This window comes from Entamoeba histolytica, genomic scaffold (genome assembly GCF_000208925.1).
Source record: "Entamoeba histolytica HM-1:IMSS scf_1104750519307 genomic scaffold, whole genome shotgun sequence".
NCBI lineage: Eukaryota > Evosea > Mastigamoebida > Endamoebidae > Entamoeba > Entamoeba histolytica.
Window position 1 is genome coordinate 4,078 of NW_001914963.1, and position 25,722 is coordinate 29,799.

A 25,722-nucleotide genomic window follows, 5' to 3' on the forward strand; every position below is an offset into this window, starting at 1 on the left:
AAGAGAGATTCACTTGGTGCTTTCTTTAATAATTCTACGAGTTTAGATAAATGACCCGATGGTGCTAAATAATCTAAACATTGTGGTTGATTAGTATAAAACACTGCTGCTGTTTTAGCAAGAACATCCATTAAAGTAACATCTCGTTGTCTAACAGCTTCTTGATACTTATTAAATAATCCATCACTAAATCCATTTGGATTATTAAGTGGACATGTAGGATTTTTATTAAGAATTCTAATAAATACACCTCCAATACATAATTCATTTTCAAGTTCTTTATATTTAAATGCAAAAGTATCTGGAACTTGCCATTTAACTGTTGGGTCAGAAAGTTGTTTTGTGTAAAATGCCTTAGTCATTTTACCAATGAAAATTCCAACATCATTTTTCATTTCTGAATTCCAAATTAATTCTGGTGTTTCTGTAGTTGAATCTAGTAAAATAACTGCTCCTCTTGCATCCATTTTCATCGTATTAATAATAGAAATTGGGAAGAATTTACTTAGTGTTAATGAAACTTTAGGTCCAATACCTGGCGTAGTAGACATTTTACCAATTAGTTGAGATACAAGAACTCTTCTTTCAAGTTCACTGTCATTAACAAAATGATTTAAAAGATAAAGTAATCCTCCTCTAATTATTCCTTGTTGTAATCCTGTTGTTACTGAGAATAGTGATTGTGTTAATGGTACTACTTCTTCAAGATATTCTGTTGGATGAAGTAATACAAGGAATTTAGATAATACTTTAGATTTAGCAACAATTTCAACACATTGTCCATTACTTACAATTCGTTTAACACAATGTAATATTGATTTTTGAACAATTGGGTCATCTGGTTCTTCTTTTAATAAATTAAATAATAATTCTAATAATTCATTATCATCACAAACGGCATTAATAACATCATATTGATCAAACACATTACAAATAGCAATAGCTCTAAGTTGTTCCCATTCTTTATTCATTTCATTTATTTTTAAACATGCTCTTAGGAAAATAATAGGATCTGGTAGTGGTTCACATGTTCTTATTTGTTCATTAAAGAGTCTAATATAAACTCCATTAATAATTAATTCTTTCTTTAATGATGGGAATCTAAATAGTTCATATTCTTTTGGTGTCCATTCCATTGTTCCATTTAAGTGTGCATCAATATAATCAATTAATTCTTGTCTTGTTTTGTTTGTCCATAATAAGTATGGTGTTTGTGTTGTAGATGTAATTAAACTGAGTGTTTCCCCAACACTACCATGTCTAATTCGTAGTCCAAGTTGTGGTGTAAATAATGCAAACACTGCTTTTGTTTCTTCTGTATTTTCTTGGATTTTAACTAACTCTTTCATTGCTAATAATGACATTCCAGCAATAGCATTTTTCATTTGATGAATACTTTCTTGTTCTGCTTCTTCAAGTGTTGGGTCATATGATAATATTCTGTGAATTAAATATCCAAGATAATTTCTATTATACATATCATTTCTTATTTCTTCATCCTTTGAGAAACATGTTATACATTCTAGTGATGCTTCTACAACTCCAAGTAAGTCACTTCCAAGACACATCTTAATATTAGACAATATTGTATTACTTTTTTTAATTTCTGCTAATGACTCTGTAAATTTAGATGCAACTGCCATAGCTCTAAGAATATATCTAATACTTGCTACCTTATTTTCTTTAATTTGTCCACATAATCCATCTAATATTTTTAATAATGTTCCAATTCCTCCCATTCTAGCTAATTCTTGAACATTTAATGTAGAGGATCTAATGGTTAAATAAACTAATTCTAATGCTCTATCTCTTAATTCTTCATCATCTAATGCAGGAACCAATAACCCATATCCAGCATATTTATATGGTGATAATATTTCTCCACATCTTTCATAAAGAATACATTGTGAATGAATAATAATTTCCGATTTTTCATTTGAATTGTCTGGTCCCATTTCAATAAGTTGATTATATGCATCATTTACTTTCTCAAACATTTCTCTTCCTTCTGGATTTCTATCTGGATGATATTTTTGTGCTAATTTATAATATGCCTTTCTTAATTTTTGTTTATCATCTGCTGTTTCTACTCCAAGAATTTGACATGCCTCACTTGTTGACATCTTCTTTGGTGTTTCTGCTACATCAACCCATGCATGTAATATTGCTTGTAATAATCCAACTGGATCATTAATAACATAATCGGGATATTTTTCTTCATCACATAATTGTTTAAGATATACTCTTCCACAATATAATTCATCTTTTAATTCTTCATATACAATAGGTGGAATTGGTACATGTGAATATACTGCTAATGGATTACATGTTAATCTAAATGCAAAATCTCCAATATGTTGTGAAATACTATCTATTAAATAACTTCTCATTGAACTACTCCATCTAATTTCTGGGGTAGCAACTTCTCCAACAAGTCGTGCTGAAAATTCTTCAGGAGACCTATCAAGTACTGTTATTAATGATGGTGGAATAAGTGGTTTTAATACTGATAATTCAACAGCTTCTCCTATTTTTTGTTGTCTATGAGTAGCATATAATAACCTTGATATTTCTTTTAAATTACTTCCTGAGTACATTAATGCAAAATAAAATACTCCTGTTAAATAAAATTTTGGTTGTGCTGTTGGATTATCTTCTAATAAATTTTTAAGTAATCTTGCTGCAGTATCAACTATTGTTGGTGCTGCTGTTAATAATAACTGAACTATATGTGGAAGATGTCTTGGTGATGATAATATTCTTTTAGCTCTTGGAATTGGTCTTAATAAAATACCATGCATATCACGTGATGGATACATTGTAACTAAATCTTCTAATGTTTTAGAAATAGATTGACATAATTCAATTGGTGTTAATATTCCTGTATCTTTTTTTAATAATGCCCATTTTAACACTGTAATATCTTTTAATATTTTCCAATCTTCCATTCCTTGTGCCCAAACCATTGTTGTTTCTTGAATAATATTTTGATTAAGTAATTCTTTTAATTTATCAAGAGATACTGGTCCTTTTTTCTCTTTCTTATTATTATTAATTTCTACATAATACCATTCTCCTATTGTTGTTCCTGCTGTTAATAAATTTGTTTGTAATGGAATAATAGCATGGTCTGAATGAAGATGAACAAGGATTAATAAATCAACATATAAATCAATTCCTCCAACATCAATAAATTTTCTTGCATTAATTTCTACTTTAAGTAATGAATCAAGCAATTCAATTAATCGGTCTCTTAATAGTAATGACCTTGTCATTCTTAACATTGAAACAATATGTGAAATATCTTTAAATGCTCCAATTTCTTTATTAAATTTTCTATATATTACACTCATAGCTTGAATTGCTAATGCTTGTAATTCTCTATTTGTTTCAAATAAACATCTATGATATAATGTATCAAAGAAATCTCTTGGGTCACTTAATGTAATTTCTCCTTTTTCTAATAAACATCTAATAAAACACCCATCAACACATACTTCATTATCTAATGAATGATATTCTACAATAAATTCTCGATAATTCCATGCAACTTCTCCTTCTTCTTGATCTTTCTTTAATTGTCTAATTTCATTGTCTAATGCTTCTTTTAATTCTTGTAATGTTTGATTATTCCAAATTAAATCTGCACGTCGATGTTGTTGATGTATTTGATAAATAAGCATACTCCAATTTCTTTTAGCTTGTTTAATATGTTTTTGTCTTGTTCTAATTTCTTCTCCTTTTTGATGTCGTTCACTATTCCATTTCTTCCAAAATGCAAGTGCTTTATTCATTTGTTGTTGTTTAACTCCTTTTCTTTTTTCACTATCAATTCCATCAATTTGTTCAGGTGGTTCTTCTTCTTCTTCTAAATATTTAAGTAATGCATATGGTAATATTCTTTTAAATGTTGATTCAGTTTCTGTATGTTCAAATGTAAAAACATCAAGTAAATGTAATGCTAAATGTTTTTGAAGTAATTGTGTTGTAGTTTTTGGTTTAGAAAAACATGCAGTATAAAAATATTGTAATGTAATTCCTTCTAATAATGCATAGTCTTGTAATTCTTTAATTTTTTCTTCCATATCTGTTTCTTCTACAAGTGTTTGTAACATTTGTCCTGCAATATGTGGAATAGAAATACATGGCGATTGAAAAAGCATAAATAAATCTCTTCCTAAACTTCCAATTAAACTCATTGTTTGATTAAACATATTAAATTCGGTAGTATTAGAATATGGTTCACAAACAATATATTTAAGTGTAGTAACACATCCATAAATTACAAATGGACTTCCTTTTTTAATATTTTCTTTAAGTGTATTAAATATTTTTTCATGTAATCCTAATTTCATTACTGCTAATTTCCCTTTTTTCTCCGTATTTTCTTCTGCTGTAGAACATAACATTAATCCACATATTCTTAATCCCCAAAATAATACAATTGGTTTAACACTTTCTAATGCTTTTCCAATAATTTCAACTAATTTTTCCATTATATTTTTATTTTGTACAAATGTTTCATATCCCATTCTTGTTGATAATAATCTATAAACACATTGTAAAAATCCTTCTCCTGCTTTCCCATATACTATCATTTTTTCTAGTGCTTGTCCAATTAATTTAGATCTTCCTGAATCTGCAATTTGTGGTCCATTAATACTTGTATTACTATTTAATAAAAATACAAATACCATAAATAATTCTTTTGCTTCTAAATCAACTATTTTACTTCCATCAAAATTAGCTAAATTCTTTAATATAGATGTTTCTATTTGTCCATTTTCTGCTATTGTCATTCTTTCAATAATTAATGATCCAAATCTTGGAATATCAGAAATAATAGGTTCTGCTTTCGCTGCAATTGCACAATCAAATAATGATGCTATAAATTGTTCTCTTTGGGTTGTAAAAAAGTGTTTTTGTAATCCATCACTAAATGTAATAACAATTTCCATTGCATCTTGTCCTCTTAATATATGAATTATTTCATTAAGTGGTTTTGCAAATGTTATTGTATAATTACTTGCTTCTCTTTCAACAAACCACATTTCTGTAAAACATATTATTTTTTCTCTTTTTCCAATTCCATGATTAGCTTTAATTTCTACTAATGACCCTCCTTCTTCTTCTTCTGCCTTTTTAATATTTGATCCATTAAATACATCTTCTATTGTTAAATCTGAATTAATTGTCATTTTAATTCCAACTCCATCACATTTCTTTACAATCTCACTTGCTGCCATTCCTCTATCATTAAATGAATATACAATTCTTTCATTTCCTTCTTTAATAATTGCAACTCCTTGTGAATCAGTACATAAACATATTTCTTTAATATCACAAAACATTATTACTTTTTCTTTTTTTCCTTGGCTTGTTGCTACTTCAACTATTCCATATGGTCGTATTTGAATATTAACTTCTTTAATTTTTCCATCATTATATATTTTTTCTGCTGAAAATGACATATAATTCGTTGGTTTAACTTTATATTTATATTCTTGAAGTATACAAATAACATAACTTCTTGCAGTTGATATTAATTTTTGTTTTTTTCCATTAACTTTAACAATAAATTCATCTGCATTTTCTGTACATGAAATTTCTGTAATACTTGTCCATTCCCATACTTCAATTAATTCATATGTTCCACTAGTAAGTAGTGCAACAAAATCTTTTGAAATACACATTTGTAAATCTTTATTTGCTATTAATCTAACTCTCTTAACTAATACTCTTTTCTCTGTTACTTGTGAAAAGAATTTAATTGAGAGAGAACCTGTTGGATATTTACTAAGTTCACTCATTTATTTGTTTATTTTCAGTTCTTCTTTTCATTTTCTGTTTCTTCATTTTATTTCTTCTCTTTCCTTCTCTTTTTCTTTTTTATTTCTTCAAAATTTAACCCAAACTTTTCTTTTATCTTATTTTAATTCCTCACTTATTTATACCAATTATTTATTCGTTGCTTCATCCGCTCACTTTGTTCTTTTGTAACTCTTCCTTTCTTTTTTCTTATTTCTTGTGTTGCTATCCTTTCTTCTAATTCCCCTCTTGCTTTTTCTTCAACTAATTCGTCTGTTTCAACTCCCCTTGCTTCTTCAAAACAACATGGATGTACTGCTTCAAAACAACATGGATGTACTGCTTCAAAACACACCCCCGCACGCACCATAGGTACTGCTGCACATCCTACCATCATTCCTCTCATAAATCTATTCTGTGTTGTAAACAATCCATCTTTAAATTCAACTTGAATATCAGGCATTTCATACATTTTATCTTTTAAATCTTTTAACGATTCAGCAATTAAAAATATTTGTGGAATTGGTGCAAGTTCATGTTTAAATATTGTTTCAATTTCTATGCCTTCTATTTCCGTGCTTTTAGTTTGTTTTTCTATTTCTTCTTTTGCTCTTTTTTGTTTTTCATTTGGAGGTAATGCTTTAAATGATGGGTCTTTTTCAAGTACTTCTTTGATGTGATTAATAACTCCTTTCATTTGAATCTCTTCAATAGCTCCATTAGTAATTAATTCACCAAGAACATTAGCTGATGCTAATGCTGCATATTGTCCTCCTGTCAATTGTGCTACTGCTCGCATTAATGTTCTTAAATATTCACTTGTTAATGGCTCAGCACCTACACAATATATGACAATATCTTTGTTCATACACTCTCGTACTTCTTTAAGTAAATCACATCCACATGGACATCCTTTAGGAAATCCATCTCCTTCCCTAATAAACCCATGAGGTGGTGCATCACCAATCCAAACTATCACCTTTGCTGCTTTTTCTCGATATTTTAAATTACTTGCACAGTGCATTGCACAACAAACAGACTCTGGTGTATCTCCTCCTCCATTTGCATCCATCTTATTAACGGCTTCTTTAATGCACTTCATAGAATCAGTAAAATCTGTGAGTCTAAATGCAAAAGAACTATCTTGTGGTGGATGGTCTTTATATTCAACAAGTGCAAATCTAACATTACATTTCTCTGATTGTATAATTGTATTTATTATTTTCTCAATGCTTTGTTGTGCAGCATTAAGATATGAACCCATAGATCCTGTGGTATCACATAAAAACACTAAATCAAGTTCAGTCATTCAATGTATTATTAATGAATTTTAGTATTTTTAAGTTTTTTCATCATTTCTTCTTGTTTTTGCTTTTCTTTTTGATGTTTTTAATGTAAAAGTTGTTTTTTTTATACTTTGATGGTTGTAACAAGATGAAACTAATATTTAAGAAATAAGCAAAAACTGGATTATTTAGAAAAGAAATATATTGATACTGTAACATTATCTAAACTTTGTTTGAATAAAGCTAAATCTACTAAATAACGGGCGATATCTTTTTTATTTATTGGTTTCTTAATTCCATTTTCATCAACACCGTTGTAATTATTTGTGTATAAATATTCTCTAACAATGTCAGCACAAAAATCATAAGAAATTACATTCCAAAGACCATCACACCCAATTAGAACAAATTCATCATCTGGACTTCTTTCTATCTGGTTTGTGTCTGCTTCATCAATTACAAATTTTTTTAATGCAATATCACCAATGCTACGAGATACTCCTAGTAATCCTTCCACTCTCCATCCATGGAAATAAAAAACTTTACCTCCAGCAAGTTCAATTCTTTGTTTTTCAATTTCATTGTTTGGAGAATGTTTGTTAGAAAGGATTAGCGGTTTATGATTTCTCTTACAAAACATTATTTCTGTGTCACCAATATTTGCAGTAGTAATTTTTTTATCATCAATAACACAAACTCCAGCAGTTGTTCCAGCATTAATATGAAGAACATCGGCAATAGTTAAGAAACCTTTATTAACTTGTTTAAACGACTCTTTTAATGCAATTTGAATATTTTCTGGGAAATGAGGGTTTGAAACAAGATAATTGAAAATTTTGAATGAACAATAATCGGATGCTGAAGTTCCCATGTGACCATCAAATACACCAAACACAGAAATACGTCCATGATGGCAAGTTAAAAGTGAATTCAAATCATCTATATAGACACTAAAATCTTCATTACGTTTTCTTGGACCAGTTTCTGTGTGAGAAGAAAAACAATGGTCATTAGGAGATAATGGTTTTGACAAAGGAAAATTAAATTTAGAAAAGACAGTATCTACTTCTTCTATTCCAATGCACTTATCATGAGAATGAGATGGAATGTGTGGTGTTGAAGTTGTTTTAGCAGGAATAAGAATCCAATTTTTCATTGAATAAATTTGATTAATGTCACTATGAAAAGATGGTGGAATAATTTGGTCATTGTAATGTTGGAGATAACCTGAGATGATCCGGTCTTTAATATCACAAACTCTAATTGCATTTAGTCCTGTTTCGTCTGCTTTAGTAATATTTATAATATTAGAAAATTTTTTTAAAGTTTCATTTCTTTTATCATTAATATGAGATGATAATAGTGGTTCTGTTGAATGACCAATTGAACGAGAAATCCTTAATCTAGTACCAGGAGTTACTTTTTTAATTTTTTTAGCAGAAGTTTTTGTAGGTTGATTTAACATAATATTTTCACGAATAATTGTTCTGGGATTTAATTTAATTGGGGTGATAGACCAGTGTATCATTTGACTCAATACATACATTACTGGGTCTAATAACTTAATTGAACTTCTTGTTGAAAGATGATCATTTGTAGAAATTTTGATAGATTGAGTTTCTGAAGAAAGACATAAATAAAGGATAATTGTCCTGTTAAACGTATAAAAAATTGGTTGAGGGAAATTAGCAAAAGTTGATGAATGAGAAATTGAAGGAACTGTTGGAAGATAACAAATTGAGTCTAATGTTTCTAAGAATAATTCAATACTTAATAATCCAGTAATAAGATTGAAACGTGTTAAAGAAAAGATATTTAATAAACAATGTTGAATTTTAGTGAAAAGTTCAGGTGTTGGGATATACGTTAATTGACAACCAGTAATTAAAATATTAGTAAAATCAAAATTTATTGTTTGGTGTTCTGTTATTAGTACAACATGAATATCTTTATTACTTTTTAATGACTCATTAACGTAAAATAAAGCTTCTTGATGTTTTATATGAGGTAATGTTTTAGAAAAAATAGTACTACGTATTTCATCATTAATTTCATTTAATACAATATCTCCATCTGAAGAAAGAATTACAATTGTTAATTTATTATGAAATAATTTTTGTTGAATTGCAAAGAGAGCATCTTTAATTGTATCTTGATTTGATACATCAATAAGTATAAGACATTCTGCTAATTCTTTTCTTTTCTCTTCATTAAATAATGCAATAACACCCGCATGAAAAGTATTTTTTTCTATAGGAATAGTTTGTTCTTCTTTATTTAAAAAGTAACGTTCTGATTGAATTCTATTAACATTTCTAAACATTGATGAATTTGTTCTTCCAATTTTAAATTCTTGTTTGGGATGAGACACAAAAGCCTCTCTACCATCATCATAATAAACACAAAATCGATGATTAAGATTAGACAGAATTCTAATAGAAAGAGGATCTTCTAATATACTCTTTCCTTTAAGAGAAACAATAAACAATGAATTATAATATCCATCAACCAATTCATATTGTCTTGGTGAATAAACAATTGAACGAGTAACAACAAATGTTCCATCAACAGAAACATTAATAGTAGTTTGACAATTTTGATATTCAAAACATGGGCAAACAATATCAAATACATGAGGAACTGTGAAGATGAGGAATTAGAATTATTGATAAAAGTATTAATAAGTTACAACAAACATGTCTTAAAATATTGAGTAAAAGCAGAATAACAAAAACTAAATGTTTGAGTGATTGATTTAATTAATATGAAAGAAATATCAATAAAATCAATGATAATATAATTTGGATTTGGTACAATAAAAAAACCATATTTCTTTGGAAAAATAATAAACAAATTATTATTTGCTTGTTGAAGTGAAATATTAACTTCATAGTTTGTAATAATACCATTTGTAGAACAAAATATTATTATATTATTAATATCAAGACGTTGTATTTCATTAGATCTAATTGCCTTATTAACAATACCTTTAATAAAATGACTTCCATTTTCTTTATTTTGTATGATTAAATGATTAATTTTAGATTGGTAAATCCCGATTTTGGTTGTCATTTGAATATTAAGATTATTTCTAAGGAAACTAATGAAAAAAACATAGAAAAATATTAATTATTAAAAGCTGTGTAGAACAAAAATCAAAGATTTTTCATACTCATAACGTACTTCTTTTGTTACTATCCATCCATTTTTGCTCAATTTCTTTCTATTTATATTTTTATCTTTTTAAGATATTTAAATCAGGAATTTTGTTTTATATTTTTATATTTATTCTTTTATCATCAAATAAAAAGGAGAATTTCTTTTTTTTTTTAATTTTAAAATTTTTTTTAATTTTTCTAATTTTTCTTATTTTAGCGAACTTAAATGAACTATAACAATTCAAATGATTTTATTCATTATTATTAGTGTTGTTCTTGGTATTGATACAAGTTCAATGAGAAAGTTATGTCAAAGGAAACAATATGTCTCTGCTTTTAGATTATTTAAAGAAAGTTTTAGTAAACGTTATTTGAGTCAATCTGAAGAAATACGAAGAATGGCAATTTTTTCTGTTTGTTTATTTGCTGTTATTTTTTTTTTATTTTGATTTTGAAATAGGTTATTAGTGGCAATAATTTATTCACCTAGCAACGAGTTCAAATGATAGAAAAATTTAATGCCAAAAGAAAAACAGAGAGTGACGTTAAACTTGATATCAATAATTTTACTGACCTTACAAATGAGGAGTTTGTTCAAATGTATATTGGTGGAAAAAAAAAGAATGAAAATGTTAAAGACGAAAACATTGTTAATAAGAATTATATTCCTAAAAAAAATAATTACCCTACAATGTATTCTTTATGTGGTAAAAATATTAATTATAATTCAGAAGCTGATGGTAAAGTCGATCGTTGTAGTCTTGGTGTTGACCAAAAACTTTGTCGTTGTTGTTATGCAGCATCAATAGCTAATTTCCTTCAAATAAAACACCATATTGCTAATGGTGAAAATGTTCAATATTCTATACAACAAATTGTTGATTGTACTGGTGGTAAAACTACAGGGTGTTGTAGTGGAATGTCATATGACGCATTAAACTATAATAGGGTATTTGCTACAAGTGATGTTTATCCATTTAGAGATGCTGAAACCTCTCCAGATTGCCAATCTTATACAAGACCAAGTTGTTATACTGTTAAAGAATTTGCCCAAACACTTACTTCATATAACGAATGGTATGCTCCAACATACAGTGAAATAAAGCAAATTATCTATGATAATAAAGGTGCCATTAGTGGGATTTATGTTCCTCTTAGTGGAGTTGCATCTGAAGTATGGCAAAGTTATTCTAGTGGTATAATAAATGTAAGTTCATATTGTAGTTCTAACAATGGTAATATTTTCACTAACCATATGGTTGTACTTGTTGGATTTGGTTTTGAAGCACAAGGAGAAGGAGTTAATGGTAATTTTGTTGTCATTAGAAATTCTTGGGGAACTGAGTGGGGAGACAAAGGTACTGCTAAGTTATCTGCTGACAGTTTATGTGGAATAGGAAATTGTGATGGTGAGAATGTTCCATGTTCTCATCCAACACTTATCACATTGGAGACTGAAGTAGGTCCATCTACTAAACAAGATTATGGTTGTTTACAAAATAAATGTTCACCAACAAATGATTGTGATGGAGTTAACTGTTTAACTAAAAGTTTAGATCCACCACCTAATCATTCTGTTGGAATTGTTATTATCATGTTGGTAACATGTCTTATGGTGCTTTTCTAAATGAATTTTTTTTTTAAAAAAGAAAATGAAAATTTTATTGAAAAGAATTAACTAAAAACGGTCTTCCGTTTGGAGTGATTGATAATATCTTGACTCTCTTTTATCGTCTTGACCAAGGGTATATGTCGTAAGAACAACTAGTAAATAAATACTGAATGAGAAGGAAACAAAAAAAATTATCAATAAAAACAAACATAAAGCAAAACAGTTTAGTGGATCACAACATAAGTATTTTAATGATATAACATAAGTTTCAACACTAACTAAAACTGAGAATAATAGCTTGAGAATCAAGATTGAGAGATGAATACCAATAGCAATACCAAATTTTAAAAAATACACAAAATACATTTTGTCAATTTTAAGACTCACTTTCAAATTTCTATGAGAATATACTAACCATACTGCTACTCCTCCAAATATTACCAAAACAATAAATTGTTCTATTTATTTAGTGGGGTATCATAAATTAATAATAAACAAACGGTTAATGATTGTAAATGGAATTGAAAGATATGCCCAACTTCTATTAGGTAATGTTGGATCACACTCACCTTCTAGAGAAACATAATAAATAAGTTGGGCACATACTAGAATTAAAAATACAGTATTAACAGTATAGACAATAATTGGAATTATAAATCGATTTTTCATAACTGCAACATTCCCTCCTGAACGATGGTCATAATAATCAAATAAACAAACAGTGAATGCTGTTATAAATAAATAACAACAAATTGATTCTGTCAAACGTTGAATAATATATAAAAAACATGACTGTTTTGATGAATAAAGCATTAAAGAAAATACAAATAACATTAAAAATAAATAAGTAACTACAAAAGAATAATATAATGAACGACTTATAGTTAAACGTACTCTGTTATATCTCTTATGTGACATATATAATGTATGAACAAATTGAATAATTACCAATATAAATAAAAATAAATAAATTGCAATACCAGCAATCGATTCATTTGTCATTGGATATGAGTTTTTGGTGTCTGAGGGATATAACATTACAATTTATCAAAAATAATGTTTTCTAGTTCAAATTACTTTTCAAATAAAAACCTTACTTAAAATAATTTTGATAAAATAAATATTTACTCTTCCTTTTTGTTTTGTCCATCAAAACCATACAATTTAGATTCAAAATACTCAATCAGTGCCTCAGGATTCCTTGTCTTCAATAAGTCAATTGGATAAACATTTCTTGGTCTGCCATCTGGTTGGTATAAAACATGTAATTGCCCTTTTTCATTCCAAATGTCATGAACAACACCATGCTCTTTATATTCTACTCCAATTTTTTTAGGCTTCTTTTGATTCTTTTCAAAGTCATCAACTAAATCACCGTATTTAGTTCTAATATCATCTTCAGTTTCCCAAGTATTATCTTTGGATGAATAATTCTTCCATTTAACTAGATAACTTGTATTTCCATGAACAATTTTCTTTCTAACAATTCGTTCAACTTCAAATGTCTGAGGAACTTCTTCCATAACAATTGGACTAGTAGGTTGATTTTCACTGAACCGATCCATAAAATTATCGAAAGCATTTAGATGATGATTTCTTGTATTTGGTTTTCTGATATGTTCTTTTTTGTGACTTTCAATGTCTTGATCAATTTTTTCGCAAAAAGATAAACTTGATGCAATAGAATCAAAGTCATTGTTTTTAGTTGTTTTTGTTCGTGGTGTTGGAGGTATTGATAATTCTTTGATTGGGTTTTTTTTTAGGAAAGGATAAGTAATTCCAGATTCTTCTCTAAATTCATTATCCAATTGAAGTGTTGTTGATACAAAACATTCATTTAATGGGATGTTCCTGTGGTACAGCAACATTCTACTTACATATAGATATTTCTCTTTATCTTCAGGAGAAGAACAAATTATAGTTGAACTTGAATTAATTTTTCCAAGCACAATAAGTTCATTTAAATCTTCAACAGAGACTAATTCGTTTAGTTGAGAATCTCCAATCATTGACCAATAAAGTTTATCATGTTCTGTTGACCCTTCAAAGTATAATAGCTTAAGTTGTATTAAAGAATACGTCGTTTGTAATGGTAATGAAAAAGTATTTATTTCAACTTTATTGTTTCTAATAACTGCTTTAAACAACTTGACTGCCTTTGATAAGATTAGAGAAGGTTCTGCTCCATATTGGTTTTGAATATGAGTCATTTCGGTTTCTTGAGAAAGAATAGAACATATTTTGATTGTTAGATTTGGTTCTTGAGGTGGTGCTTCGATAGGATAGTAGTGTTGATCATTATTGATTGACCACTCAATAAGTGGTTGAAACTGAAGTGTAATTAGTGACGATGGAGAAACAGAAACAAGTTGGACTGTATATGGTTCTATTCCATATTCTTGATTATCTACCTTTATTTTTAAATTAAATCCTATTCCTCTTCTACACGAATTTACTATACAAAGTGTTGAGTCATGAGAAAGTTGAAATGACTCATCTTTAAAATTACTGTTCACTATTTTGTTTTTGTTAATCATAAAAAACTCCACCCCACAAATAATTAATGATTGATGAGTTTGAACTTTTTCAATAGGAATGACACTGAATAAAATCTTTTTATATAAATCATCTAAATATTGAGCTGCTTCATTTGAAAATTCATTTCCAAAAGTTTTTATTTCTTTTTGGAAGTAATTAATACTATTTTAGTTATAACCAAGACTCTCAAAACACACTGTCAAAAAACTAAAACAAACGGATTTAAATCAGTATCAAATAACTCCCATTGAAATGTTATGAATTGATCTTCAAATAATTGATTAGAATCAAGGTAGTCTTTTAGAAATCTAACAGTCCTTTTTTCATTCATTTCTATTTCAATAGCATCACCATTTCCATTGAGTACTTTGAGATTAAGTTTCATTAACTTTTAACAAACAGATTTTAACCTTAAATACTTTTATCTTTTCTACAAAAATGATTATCCTCAAGAAAGATTGATATCAAAAGACAAACAACTTGGTTATATATAAAAAAAAGAAAACAGTTATTCATTTTTAGCTTTCTTTGATGAACGAGATACTGTAGTTCCAACTTTTTGCCATTCAATATAGTTTGCTCGTAAATAAGGCATTGGTAATCCAAATGCTAATAAACAAAATGCTAATCCGATTCCATAGATTGAAAGCATTACAAATACGTTTTGTGTAATAAAGCCAATAATAAATCCAAGAATCTAAAGACAGTTAATAACAAAATAAACAAATTAATGAAAATGACATTGTAACAAAAAAAAATTCAATGAAGAACAAACCGTGATGATTGGAATGAGAGTTGAAATATTTTTGTTAACAATCCTTTGTCCAACAAAGTCAATTGGAGGAATACTAAATTGAAGTTTGTTCATTGAAAATAATAAGATTATATCTTGTTAAAAATTTATCTTAAAAATAAATAACACAATACTACCAAGAAACGATGAATTTTGTTATTTAAGCAAAAAAATCAGGAACGGCTTTAGGAATTTGCTGTCGTAATGGCTTCCAATTCTTTGGCATAGCAGAGAGGGGTGGTGCACAATATTGAACTGAGTCAATCACTCCAGCACCACTAACTTCCAAATAACACCCTAAATTACCAAATTCTCCAACAAAATTTGTTGCACTCCAAATAGAGTGAATGGATTTATTATCAGAAAGTACTTCACCTAATGGTTGTAGTGAATTTGTGTTAATAAGAAGCTTAAAATGTCTTGAAGGATTATTAGAATTTTCTTTTTCAAGGTATTGAGCAACGTCAGCTTCAGTAAATTGGTATTCATCATTTCGTTCATACCATTTGAAATATTTTGTGTATTTTTCTTCTTTAGATTGAGCAATAATAAACCAAGTTAAAGCGTCAGATGCAGTGAGATTCTTTACACGAGGAAGAGTATTAAGATTATCTAATGAGACATGATTTAAAATTCCACCATGACAACATAAATAAGTTTCTTGAACAACAGCAGCAATAGGTAAATATTTGAATGTTTCCACAATCATTTGGTAAACATTATCATTACCATATTTACTAAAACATTCAGATTGAAATCCACCAATTTCACTAAACATTTTAAGTTCATTTTGACCACGGAGCATAATTATTTTAGTTGGATATAAAACTTTATAACACATTAAGATGATGTAAACCTCTAATCCATTCATTCCAAAATTAACATAATCTCCTAAAAACAAATAATTTGTAAATGGTATTTTCCCTGACATTTTAAAAATATTTAATAAATCATGTAATTGTCCATTTAAACATCCAACAATTGTTACTTGACTATTAATTGGAACAACATTTTGTTCTCTTAAACAAATAACTTTAAATTGTTCACAAATTTCTTTTATAACTTCTTCATGAATAACTTCTAATTCACTGACTTTATTAATACATTCATTTAAATGTGCCATAGTCGTAACCATCTCTTTCTTTTCTTTCTTTTTTTTTAGAAAATTTTATTATTTTTTTTATAAGTTCTTCTTATTTTAAGATTTTTATTTTTTTTTTTTTTTTTGATTCTAAAAATTAATTGAACTAAAATTTTGTTTCTTTTTAATGAATATAAACCAACAACAAGACCTTTTTGCTTTGTTAATTAATAAATATATCAATACTGAAATGAATACAAAAACTGCGATAAAATCTTTAGATGATTTAAGACAATTTCCAATTCAAACAAGTCCACAATTTATACGAATAATACAAGAGGCATGTAAACAAGGAAATTTTGAAGTATTACAATATTTCTGTGAAAAATTTCCTTCTTTCATTGACCAACCAAATGTTCAAGGAGAAACTCCATTATTTATTGCTACAGCCTATAACAAACTTGAAATTGCTGAATATCTTATAAAACATGGAGCAAGTACAAACCATTTATTACCTACTGGAGATAGTTATCTACATTGGATAGCAGCTTCACCACCAAGTTCATTAAAAAATAGTATAATTAATGGAGTTATTGCTAAATATCCAGAGATAGTAAAAACAAATAATATAATACAAGAAACACCAATGCATATTGCTGCATTGGCTGGTGATATTGATGTTGTAAATAAATTAATTGAATGTGGTGGACAACCAACAGATAAAACAATTCGTTGTATTGATGTATATGGATATGCTCAAGCAAGTGGAAACAAAGAGTTAATGGATTTATTAAAACCTTTATGTAAAAAAGACCAAATAATACAAGAACAAAAATTAATGGGTATTGCTGGTTATGCTATAAGTAGACCAGACTCTTCTTCATTACCTAGCTCAAATAGTAACTCTTCTACAAATGATACTATTAGTGATAATGAAGATACATTCAATATTGAATGTATTGAATTAGACCCAAATGAAGATACAACAGTAGAAGGATTATATAAGAAATATCAAACATATAACTTACCAAAACAAAGTAAATTAAAGAAATTTATGAATAAAATAGTTAAATATCCTAGTATTAATCAATTTAAAAGAGAAACTATGGTATTAATTAAAGAGGCATTTTTATCAAGAAGAATGATGGAACAACCAAATAAATATGGAAAAGGAAAGAAATATAGAATTATCTCTCTTGATGGTGGAGGAATTAAGGTGCTTATGGAAGTTATTTTACTTCAAAGATTATCTGCAGAATTTCCTGATATGTTTGTTAATTGTAATTTGTTTTGTGGATGTAGTGCATCAAGTGTTGTTGCTGTTACGTTGTCAATGGGATATAATTTGGATGGTTTAATGAAATTGATTGAGCATGTAATTCGATATTCTTTTAAGAAAGATTCTATTCAGTCAGTCACAAATTCTAAATACATCAATGACTATTTAAGAGCTTTTGGAGAAGTTGCATTTGGTAATTTAAAATTACACGATTTACCACGACATGTTCTTATTCCTTCATTCCTTATTGATAGTGGAATTGATTCAGAAACAAGACATTGCAAATCAGAAGCATTTAATAATATTATTCCAGGAAATGATACAGAAAAAGTTGCTGATGTGTGTTTGAGATCTGCTGCTGCACCAAGTTATTATAAACCTTATCAAAATTATGTAGACGGTGGTATTGTAGATAATGTTCCTTGTGGAGTAGCTTGGCCATATTTAATTGGTGCAAAAGGTATTGGAATTGATCCTAAAGATATTGTTTGTTTATCGTTATCTGCTGGAAGACCAACTCCAGCTCATCTTGATGCTCAAAAAATTGGTAATGGTGGATTAGTTCAATGGGCACCTGTTTTAGCTGATTTATTTATGTTGGCAAGAAGAGATGAAACTGTAAAAGAAGGAAAATTATTATTTGGTGAGAGGTTTCTTCGAGTAGATCCAATATTACCTGGACAAATTTTATTAGACAATGTAGAACAAATTGAAGAAGTTAAAAGAATTGCACAATCATATGACCTTGAAGAAATTAGAAAATGGATGAGAGAATATTGGGAATAAAAAAAATCTTACTTCAATATTTTTTAATGTTGTCATTTGTTTATTTTTAAACTTCTTCTATTTGTGTAGGAATTTGAGATGGTGTTGGAGATTGACTTTTTTCTTGTAATAATGGAAAAGGAATATCTTCTACTTGTGCACTAACATAAAATGCAATTTCAGCATCAACATCTTTGTCTTCTGATTGATATGAACATTCTATATAAAGCAATTTGTTTTGGTTAATCATAATTGTGATTTTCTTTGAATGTTTTAATGCTTTTCTAATACATTTAAATTGACTTAATCTATAACGAGCAGAGAATGTTTGATAACATTCAAATTTAACAAATGAATTTTGTGAATAATGAGTAGATACAGAATCAGAAATAGAACTAGATGATATTGTTAATGTACCATCAATATTAGCATCAAATATTAGATATAAATGGTTCCATTCCATTGTTCCAAATGATGGGATTAAAGGTTGATAAGAAGAAGTTATATATAATAATACTCTAAATTTACTAAAATCAAATATGTTTGCTGGACAAATAGAATCTGAAATTGGGTTAATTTTCATTCTAACTGTTATAATGTTATTTTTAGATTGAAGCAATATTTCATTTGATTCTAATATAAAAATATCTACATTAAACCGCACTTCAGATATGATAGAATCAAAAAATAATACCAACTCTTTTAGTGGAATCTTTACACTGAATTCATTGTGATTATTATCAAATATATATGAATCAAAAATATCCTTTTCCCAAAATACAATTGTTTGGCAAACACTTTTTTGTTCTGAAACTATTTTAATCCCATATTCATCAATCCAAAGTGTAACATTATTATTTGGAAGTTCTTTGTTAAATAACGTTTCAATGGTACTTTGGAGAATCTTACCTTGACAAGTTGAAAATGAATAAATACTATGTTTCATTGATTGTACGTTATCACTTGTACATGTTAAAATACTTGCTCTTGTTCTTCCAAGTATATCTTGAGATGTAACTATTGGATCAACAGACATAATTAAGAATTTGAGATAAAGATTTTATTTTTTATCTTTCTTTATTAGTAATTAGTAAGTTTATTTCTTTGTTATTAAGTTTATTCAATAAATTTTCAGAACATAAAACAAAAATCTGAAAAAGAAAAAAAACAATCAAAATTAACATCGTAGTATAATCCAATGAATATAGAAAGTGATGATTTTGAAATTAGTCTTGGGTTACCAGATATTGAGATGGAGTCTACTCCATTAACCTCTAATAATCCTTTCGAATTGTTAAGTGATGATACAATCTTCTCAATTACTCAATTTTTAAGTCCACGAGATTTACTTTCATTTGGTGAAACAAATCGTCGACTATGGTATATTTGTAGACGGGATGAAGTTTGGACTTCGTTAGTATTAAAGACAACTGGGAGAGTGACTTATACCCGTAAAGATGCCATTAATAGTTTAATTCAAAAACACCAAGAAGATACTGAATTGGCTGAACAACAACTTGAATTTAAACAACAAGAACATCATAATAAAATAGAACGTATATTATTTAAAATTCGAGATGGAGTTAATTGTTGTGGAATAGAAATTACAACAATTTTATTATTTTATTTCTCAGTTGTTCTTCTTCAACTAAAAATTGAAGGAACGCTTAACATAGGATATTGGCTTCCTTTACTCTTTTGTTTACCATTTGTCTTTTATTTCACTTTTATCCCAACATTTAATTTTTGTGTTGGAAAATATGCAGATGAAGATGACCCACCAGTGAGATGTTTCTCTTCTCCAATACAGACAGCACGTTATTTATTCATATTTAATTCACGTGGAATAGGAATATTAAATGAGCCATGTATTTTGATTAATTATATTATTCTCTTTGCTGTTTCTTTAGGAGTTCCATACTATATTTTTCCAGTCGTATTATTATTATGGCTATTACTTTGGGTATTTAGTGGGTGTTTTGTTTGTGATCATTACCCAAAACCACAAGCATGGAGAGGAATTTTAAGTATTTCATCAGGTAGTATTTTAATTATAGCAGTCATAACTATTGTTATGAAAATAGAAGACTCAATAGATATGTCATATCAGTTAGTTTTTATTCCATTGTACATCTTCCTTTTTATTGCTTTTTTGTTTCCAGTATTTACATTTATCTTTTTTTGTAGTTTGTGTCTTTGCAATAAATCATTAGATGAAAATGGATGTTGGAATAATGTTTGTTGTTTCAATGTTGGAACACCTGATCTTGCTGCATTAAAAAGTTTGTTTTTTATGTTAGTGGCAAGTATTTTATGCCCATTTACTATGACTTTTATTGGATTGTTAGCTACCAATTTAGATGGAACAGATGATGTATCATTTTATATTTCATTTCTTCCATTAGACATTTTGGGAGTATTTTTGATGATATTATATGTTGTGGGAAAGAGATATGAAATAACTCATTTGTGATTATTCTTATTATTTTATTGGAATAAAAAAAAAAATTTTCATCTCATAACTTTTCAGTGACATGGGATTTTTCGATTTCCCTTTAATTTTTATTTCTTTACCAATAACTCTTATTATTGTTATTATTATTGCTTATCTCATTGTGTTTATTATTGGAGGTATTTGTTATGTTTATTCATTTTTCCTTTTCAAAAGAAAGGATTGGGATTATACCGGAAAACATATTTTTATTTTTGGTGGAAGTGCTGGTGTTGGACAAGCTATTGCATTAAGACTAGCAAAAAAAGGGGTACATCTTTCCATTGCATCTAGGTCAGAAAATAAATTAAAAGAAACTCAAGAAAAATGTTTAATAGAAAATTCAAAGACAACATGTGATTATTATATTTGTGATATGGGAAATACTGAAGATGTTAAAAAAGCCTTAGAACAAGCTGTAAAAAAATATGGAATTCCATCCCTTCTTATTAACAGTGCAGGAATTGCACATCCAGGGTTTATTGAAGACATGACTTATGAACAATATGAAAAGGATATGAACTTAAATTATTTTGGTTGTTTAAGAATGATGAAAGAAATTAAAATTTTATTAGATTCTAATCCAACTATAGAAAGAATTGATATTGTTTGTATTGGATCATGTCTTGGATTAATTGGATCAATTGGATATACAGCATATTGTCCAACTAAATTTGCTATTAAAGGTCTTCTTGATTCATTAAGATTTGAATTTTTAGGAACTAATGTTCATCTTCATTATTATGCACCATCTAACATGGACACTCCAGGTTTTGCTATAGAAAATGAACACAAACCAAAATTAGTTGCGTCTATGGAAAATAATGTTCAAACTGTTACTGCTGATTATGCAGCACATGCTTTACTTTGTAACCTTGATCGATATGTTATTACATCAGAACCAGACTTAGACTTATTAAAGAATGGACCAACATTTATGTCAAGTCATACTATACAAGACTTTCTTATTTGTCCATTATCTGCTTTAGGAACAACTTTTTATCGAATGATGATTGAAAAGAATATTTTAAAGAATGTTGACCATAAAAAAGATTAACAGTTGAGATGAAAATTAAATTAATTTTATTCTTTTATTTTGAATATTGTTTTATATAATATCATTAAAAGAAATGTCACAATCGAAAATTATTTTAAATAACTACATAATTCTTTTACATTATCATTTTTTTTCTTTGAAAGAATAAGTTACAATATATCAAACTGTTGTAGGTTCTACTAAAGGTGGAAAAGATGTTCTTTCAGTATAAAAAGAACGAGCTCTTTTAATAATATTATGTACATTAGCAGATGATGGATATTTCTGTAATGTTTTTAAGCAATAAGAAAAATCTCCATTAAGTAGTTGTTTCTTGATTTCTACTAACATTGATACACACAAACAACATATAAAATCACCTGTAGGATCTACTAAAATACAATCCCATACTAATAAAACACTTTCTATTGGAAATTCTTGTGCAAATAATAATGTTACCCACCTAAATGAATATAATGTATTTGTGATATTTAATAATACTAAATGTTCATAAAGTTCTGGTTCTTTCATTGCTAAAACAGCATCTATTCGTGCTAATTGTGCATGAATACCTCTTGACGTCCAATCAAGTTTTGGTGAATACCAATCACTTATTTTAGTCATTAAATAAGCAAAACAATAATAAGTAGTTGATTCTGCTCTTGCTCTTGAAGTTGATTGTGCAAAAACATAAAATAATACGCCAGCAATATCATTCATTCCTTGGACATATGGATATGTTTTATTGAATTTAGTCTGTACGTAAAGAATATGTCTAATACATTCTCTATTTTTTTCTTCCTAGAATAATTAGTAAAAAATAATTCTTTGTAATTGAATAAATAAAACAACAAACTAAGAAGAATGGAGATTTAGGAAATAATCTTTTAACATCCTTATCAATTTCATATAACAACAATTGATCAGCATCAGTTGTTTCATCAGTAACATTAATCTTTTGGCTTGGAAAGAAATCTTTAAGAAAAGTGAGATAATCTTTGTGTAGCAAATTGTCAGTTTCTTCCCAGGTGTGTTTTTGGCATGAATAGACATTTAGTAATAATTTCCATACGATGGATCTTGATTCTTCTTCATTTTCTCCGTTAATACCATATTGAAATACTGCTTGTCTTATTTTATTAATTTCTATAATTTCAGGAAGAAGAAGTTTTTGTAAGATATTATTCTCTTTACGACGAAATAATTTCATTATATTCTTTTAAGTTTTTATTGAATTTTCTTGTTCTTGTTTTTTGAATTTTTTTTTTTGATTTTCAAATCCTTTTCTTTTTACCTTATTAAACTCAATTTTTTAAATGCATGAAATGAAGGAACTTAAGAACTTATTTTTGTAATTGATGAGTTTATCAAATACAAGAAAAATAAGTCGAGAAGAACTTCATAAACAATATCTTAGTGATCCATGTAAATTATTATTTAATGAATTTATTGTTGATGCCTTTAAATATCAAATTAAGGGATATAAATATTTCTTATTGTCACATTTTCACTCAGACCATTATCTAGGATTGTCAAGTAGATGGAAGTGTGGAATAATTATAGGCACTGAAATTACATTAAATTTAGTAAGATATAAGTTCAAAGTAGAAAATGAATATCTTTATGTCATTCCATTAAATACACCAACTTATTTTGAAGGATCAAATAATGATGGATATATTGTTACAGCAATTGAAGCAGGACATGCACCTGGAAGTTGTTGTTTTGTAATTAAAAGAATAAGTGATGGAATAATATATCTCCATGTTGGTGATTTCAGATTTGATTCAACTTTACAAAACGATAAAAACTGGAAGGAATATGTCTTTACTCAACATATAAATACATTATTTCTTGATACAACTTATTGTGACCCACAATATAAATTTAAAGAACGACAAATTATTTGTAATGAAGCAGTTAAAATTGTTAAACAATCAATGGGGAAAACTTTGTTTATTGTTCAAACATACACTATTGGAAAGGAGATGTTTGTTGAAGAAATAGCACGACAAACTGGGATAAAAATACATGTTGATGAGAACAAATATTCAATTGTTAAATTATGTAAAAGAGATTTATCATTATATACATTAGAAGAGTCTTCTTTAGAAATAAGAACAAGTACATCAAATAGTAGTATAACATCTTTAACAGTAGAATTATCACAATTACCAAATAAGTATGATAGAATTATTATATTTCAACCTACTGGATGGGCTAAAAAAACAACTTGTAAAGGTTCTTTTGAAGTTAAAGAATATAAAATGCCATATTCAGAACATAGTAGTTTTAATGAATTAATTGACTGTTATAAAATGATTCATGCTGACCATGTTATTCCTTCTGTTATTGGTGAAGGTCAAACTTCTCAAAAAATTATTGAAATGATAGAAAGAGAAAGTAAACCAAAACCTGGTACATTAGACTCTTTTTTCATCAGTAAAAAAAAATTTAATTCAGAATCTATTGTTCCTCATAAAATAAAAGATTTTCATGAACCATTACTTTCAAATAAACAAGTTGTTTCTTCAATAATAATTGATTAATATTTATTACATTTAATCAAATAATATCATTAAACAAGGATAATATCAGTTAGTATTAATGAAACTAATATGAATGTTAATTACATAACCTTTAAAAAAAAGAAAAATAAACAATTAATTAGGTATTAATAGAATTAGTTTCTATTGTTCATTAACCAGTGGAGATTAATCACATTCATGAACTATTTTCTATAAACTCTAATGAATACGTTTACTTGTGATAGATTCAATGCTCCATGTTATTTATCATATTTTTAATGACATGATCTTTTTAATTTCTTTTAACTGTCATTTTTATTTCTTTATTTAATACTTGAAGTATTTATTATTCATTTGTTTCAATTTATTATTTCAATTCTTTTGACATTTCTTTGTTTCTCTATTTTCTTTATTCTATTCTTTATTTCATTTTCTTCATTTATTTCCATTGATATTTTGATATGAAACATTATTCATATCATTTATTTGACTCATTTAATTCTTTTTTTCTTTTAATTATATTTTATCTTTGTATTTTTTTTCTTTTATTGCAGTTGTATAGTGTCTATTCCTGGTGTTTTCCAGTTACTTATTTTCATTATACTTAAATTTAATTCATTTATTGTTATTATGACACTATCATAATTTCTATATCTTTCATTCCACGATGTGATTTGTTTTATTTTCAATTTATCTTTATTTAATATCACCTGTGTTTCATATAACGATTTCCAATATTCTAAAGTAATATCGTTATTTGGGTATATTTCATTTTTTGTTTCTTCCTTATTCTAATTTTCTTGTTAGAATCAAACATTATTTTATTTGTATTGATTCTGATTATTTCATCTTTATTAAATTTAATTCTTTCTTTCATCATTGTCATCATATATTTTAGGTACTTTATTCTTTCTAGTGCTTTGACTTTAATTCCTTATTCTTCATGTTCATTTAATTTCATGATGTACTTTATTCTGTACCATTTCCTTCCCTTGACCAAATCTTCTAGTCTATTTATTTTCTTTAGGATTTCTTTTATTTCATCAAATTTGTCTCTTATTATTTTATTTTGGAGATATATGTGCATAACCATTGAAATCTTCTTCATATCATCTTGCAGATCCTGCATTCTGCTTCCTGACCATACCCATATATTGTTAATTTCCATTATCAATTCGTCAGCTTCTTTTCTTTTCCAGTAGTAATTAATGTTTGTACATTTTCTACTTTCATTTCTTTTATTTTATTGATGAGAGTGTTAAGATATTCTTCATCAATTTCATTGGAGTTATTCTTTATTATGATGTTTTTATTATTGAATTACACTCTACTCTTCCTTCTATTATA

General features: G+C 27.5%; 14 protein-coding genes across 14 annotated transcripts in view, besides 1 other annotated feature; 5 read left to right on the plus strand and 9 right to left on the minus strand.

Annotated features, from left to right (window-relative positions):
- EHI_200560 (uncharacterized protein) overlaps positions 1–5,810 on the minus strand; it is a gene marked incomplete at both ends in the record, with an annotated part of 6,295 nt that extends 485 nt beyond the window's left edge. The window contains one exon of the mRNA XM_651433.2: positions 39–5,810. Within this exon, the coding sequence (XP_656525.2) occupies positions 39–5,810 (5,772 nt within the window). The remainder of the gene's footprint in view (positions 1–38) is intronic.
- Positions 5,811–5,923: 113 nt separating this feature from the next.
- Positions 5,924–7,117, minus strand: EHI_200670 (uncharacterized protein; the record flags this gene model as incomplete). The annotated part of the gene is made up of 1 exon (XM_647577.2): positions 5,924–7,117. One exon carries the CDS (start codon positions 7,115–7,117, stop codon positions 5,945–5,947), a length of 1,173 nt encoding a protein of 390 aa, XP_652669.1. The 3' UTR covers positions 5,924–5,944.
- A 161-nt stretch (positions 7,118–7,278) lies between these two features.
- Positions 7,279–10,166, minus strand: EHI_200680 (protein phosphatase domain-containing protein; the record flags this gene model as incomplete). The annotated part of the gene is made up of 2 exons (XM_647578.1): positions 7,279–9,734; positions 9,791–10,166. 2 exons carry the CDS (start codon positions 10,164–10,166, stop codon positions 7,279–7,281), a joined length of 2,832 nt encoding a protein of 943 aa, XP_652670.1.
- A 588-nt stretch (positions 10,167–10,754) lies between these two features.
- On the plus strand, positions 10,755–11,879 carry EHI_200690 (cysteine protease, putative; the record flags this gene model as incomplete). The annotated part of the gene is made up of 1 exon (XM_647579.2): positions 10,755–11,879. The coding sequence occupies one exon, from the start codon at positions 10,755–10,757 to the stop codon at positions 11,877–11,879; it is 1,125 nt and encodes a 374-aa protein (XP_652671.2).
- Positions 11,880–11,930: 51 nt separating this feature from the next.
- Positions 11,931–12,902, minus strand: EHI_200700 (uncharacterized protein; the record flags this gene model as incomplete). The annotated part of the gene is made up of 3 exons (XM_647580.2): positions 11,931–12,016; positions 12,074–12,322; positions 12,365–12,902. The coding sequence occupies 3 exons, from the start codon at positions 12,900–12,902 to the stop codon at positions 11,931–11,933; spliced, it is 873 nt and encodes a 290-aa protein (XP_652672.2).
- An 86-nt stretch (positions 12,903–12,988) lies between these two features.
- Positions 12,989–14,787, minus strand: EHI_200710 (uncharacterized protein; the record flags this gene model as incomplete). Its single annotated transcript, XM_647581.1, has 2 exons — positions 12,989–14,564; positions 14,621–14,787. 2 exons carry the CDS (start codon positions 14,785–14,787, stop codon positions 12,989–12,991), a joined length of 1,743 nt encoding a protein of 580 aa, XP_652673.1.
- A 123-nt stretch (positions 14,788–14,910) lies between these two features.
- Positions 14,911–15,270, minus strand: EHI_200720 (uncharacterized protein; the record flags this gene model as incomplete). Its single annotated transcript, XM_001913752.1, has 2 exons — positions 14,911–15,099; positions 15,178–15,270. 2 exons carry the CDS (start codon positions 15,268–15,270, stop codon positions 14,911–14,913), a joined length of 282 nt encoding a protein of 93 aa, XP_001913787.1.
- Positions 15,271–15,355: 85 nt separating this feature from the next.
- EHI_200730 (serine/threonine protein phosphatase PP2A catalytic subunit, putative) lies at positions 15,356–16,330 on the minus strand (the record flags this gene model as incomplete). Its single annotated transcript, XM_647582.1, has 1 exon — positions 15,356–16,330. The coding sequence occupies one exon, from the start codon at positions 16,328–16,330 to the stop codon at positions 15,356–15,358; it is 975 nt and encodes a 324-aa protein (XP_652674.1).
- Positions 16,331–16,463: 133 nt separating this feature from the next.
- EHI_200740 (phospholipase, patatin family protein) lies at positions 16,464–18,341 on the plus strand (the record flags this gene model as incomplete). The annotated part of the gene is made up of 1 exon (XM_647583.1): positions 16,464–18,341. One exon carries the CDS (start codon positions 16,464–16,466, stop codon positions 18,339–18,341), a length of 1,878 nt encoding a protein of 625 aa, XP_652675.1.
- A 46-nt stretch (positions 18,342–18,387) lies between these two features.
- Positions 18,388–19,356, minus strand: EHI_200750 (uncharacterized protein; the record flags this gene model as incomplete). Its single annotated transcript, XM_647584.1, has 1 exon — positions 18,388–19,356. One exon carries the CDS (start codon positions 19,354–19,356, stop codon positions 18,388–18,390), a length of 969 nt encoding a protein of 322 aa, XP_652676.1.
- Positions 19,357–19,518: 162 nt separating this feature from the next.
- EHI_200760 (F-box domain containing membrane protein, putative) lies at positions 19,519–20,793 on the plus strand (the record flags this gene model as incomplete). Its single annotated transcript, XM_647585.1, has 1 exon — positions 19,519–20,793. One exon carries the CDS (start codon positions 19,519–19,521, stop codon positions 20,791–20,793), a length of 1,275 nt encoding a protein of 424 aa, XP_652677.1.
- Positions 20,794–20,854: 61 nt separating this feature from the next.
- EHI_200770 (short chain dehydrogenase family protein) lies at positions 20,855–21,868 on the plus strand (the record flags this gene model as incomplete). The annotated part of the gene is made up of 1 exon (XM_647586.1): positions 20,855–21,868. One exon carries the CDS (start codon positions 20,855–20,857, stop codon positions 21,866–21,868), a length of 1,014 nt encoding a protein of 337 aa, XP_652678.1.
- A 159-nt stretch (positions 21,869–22,027) lies between these two features.
- On the minus strand, positions 22,028–23,057 carry EHI_200780 (TBC domain containing protein; the record flags this gene model as incomplete). The annotated part of the gene is made up of 2 exons (XM_647587.1): positions 22,028–22,648; positions 22,704–23,057. The coding sequence occupies 2 exons, from the start codon at positions 23,055–23,057 to the stop codon at positions 22,028–22,030; spliced, it is 975 nt and encodes a 324-aa protein (XP_652679.1).
- A 148-nt stretch (positions 23,058–23,205) lies between these two features.
- On the plus strand, positions 23,206–24,396 carry EHI_200790 (uncharacterized protein; the record flags this gene model as incomplete). The annotated part of the gene is made up of 1 exon (XM_647588.1): positions 23,206–24,396. The coding sequence occupies one exon, from the start codon at positions 23,206–23,208 to the stop codon at positions 24,394–24,396; it is 1,191 nt and encodes a 396-aa protein (XP_652680.1).
- Positions 24,397–24,930: 534 nt separating this feature from the next.
- Positions 24,931–25,722: part of a repeat region that runs on past the window's edge.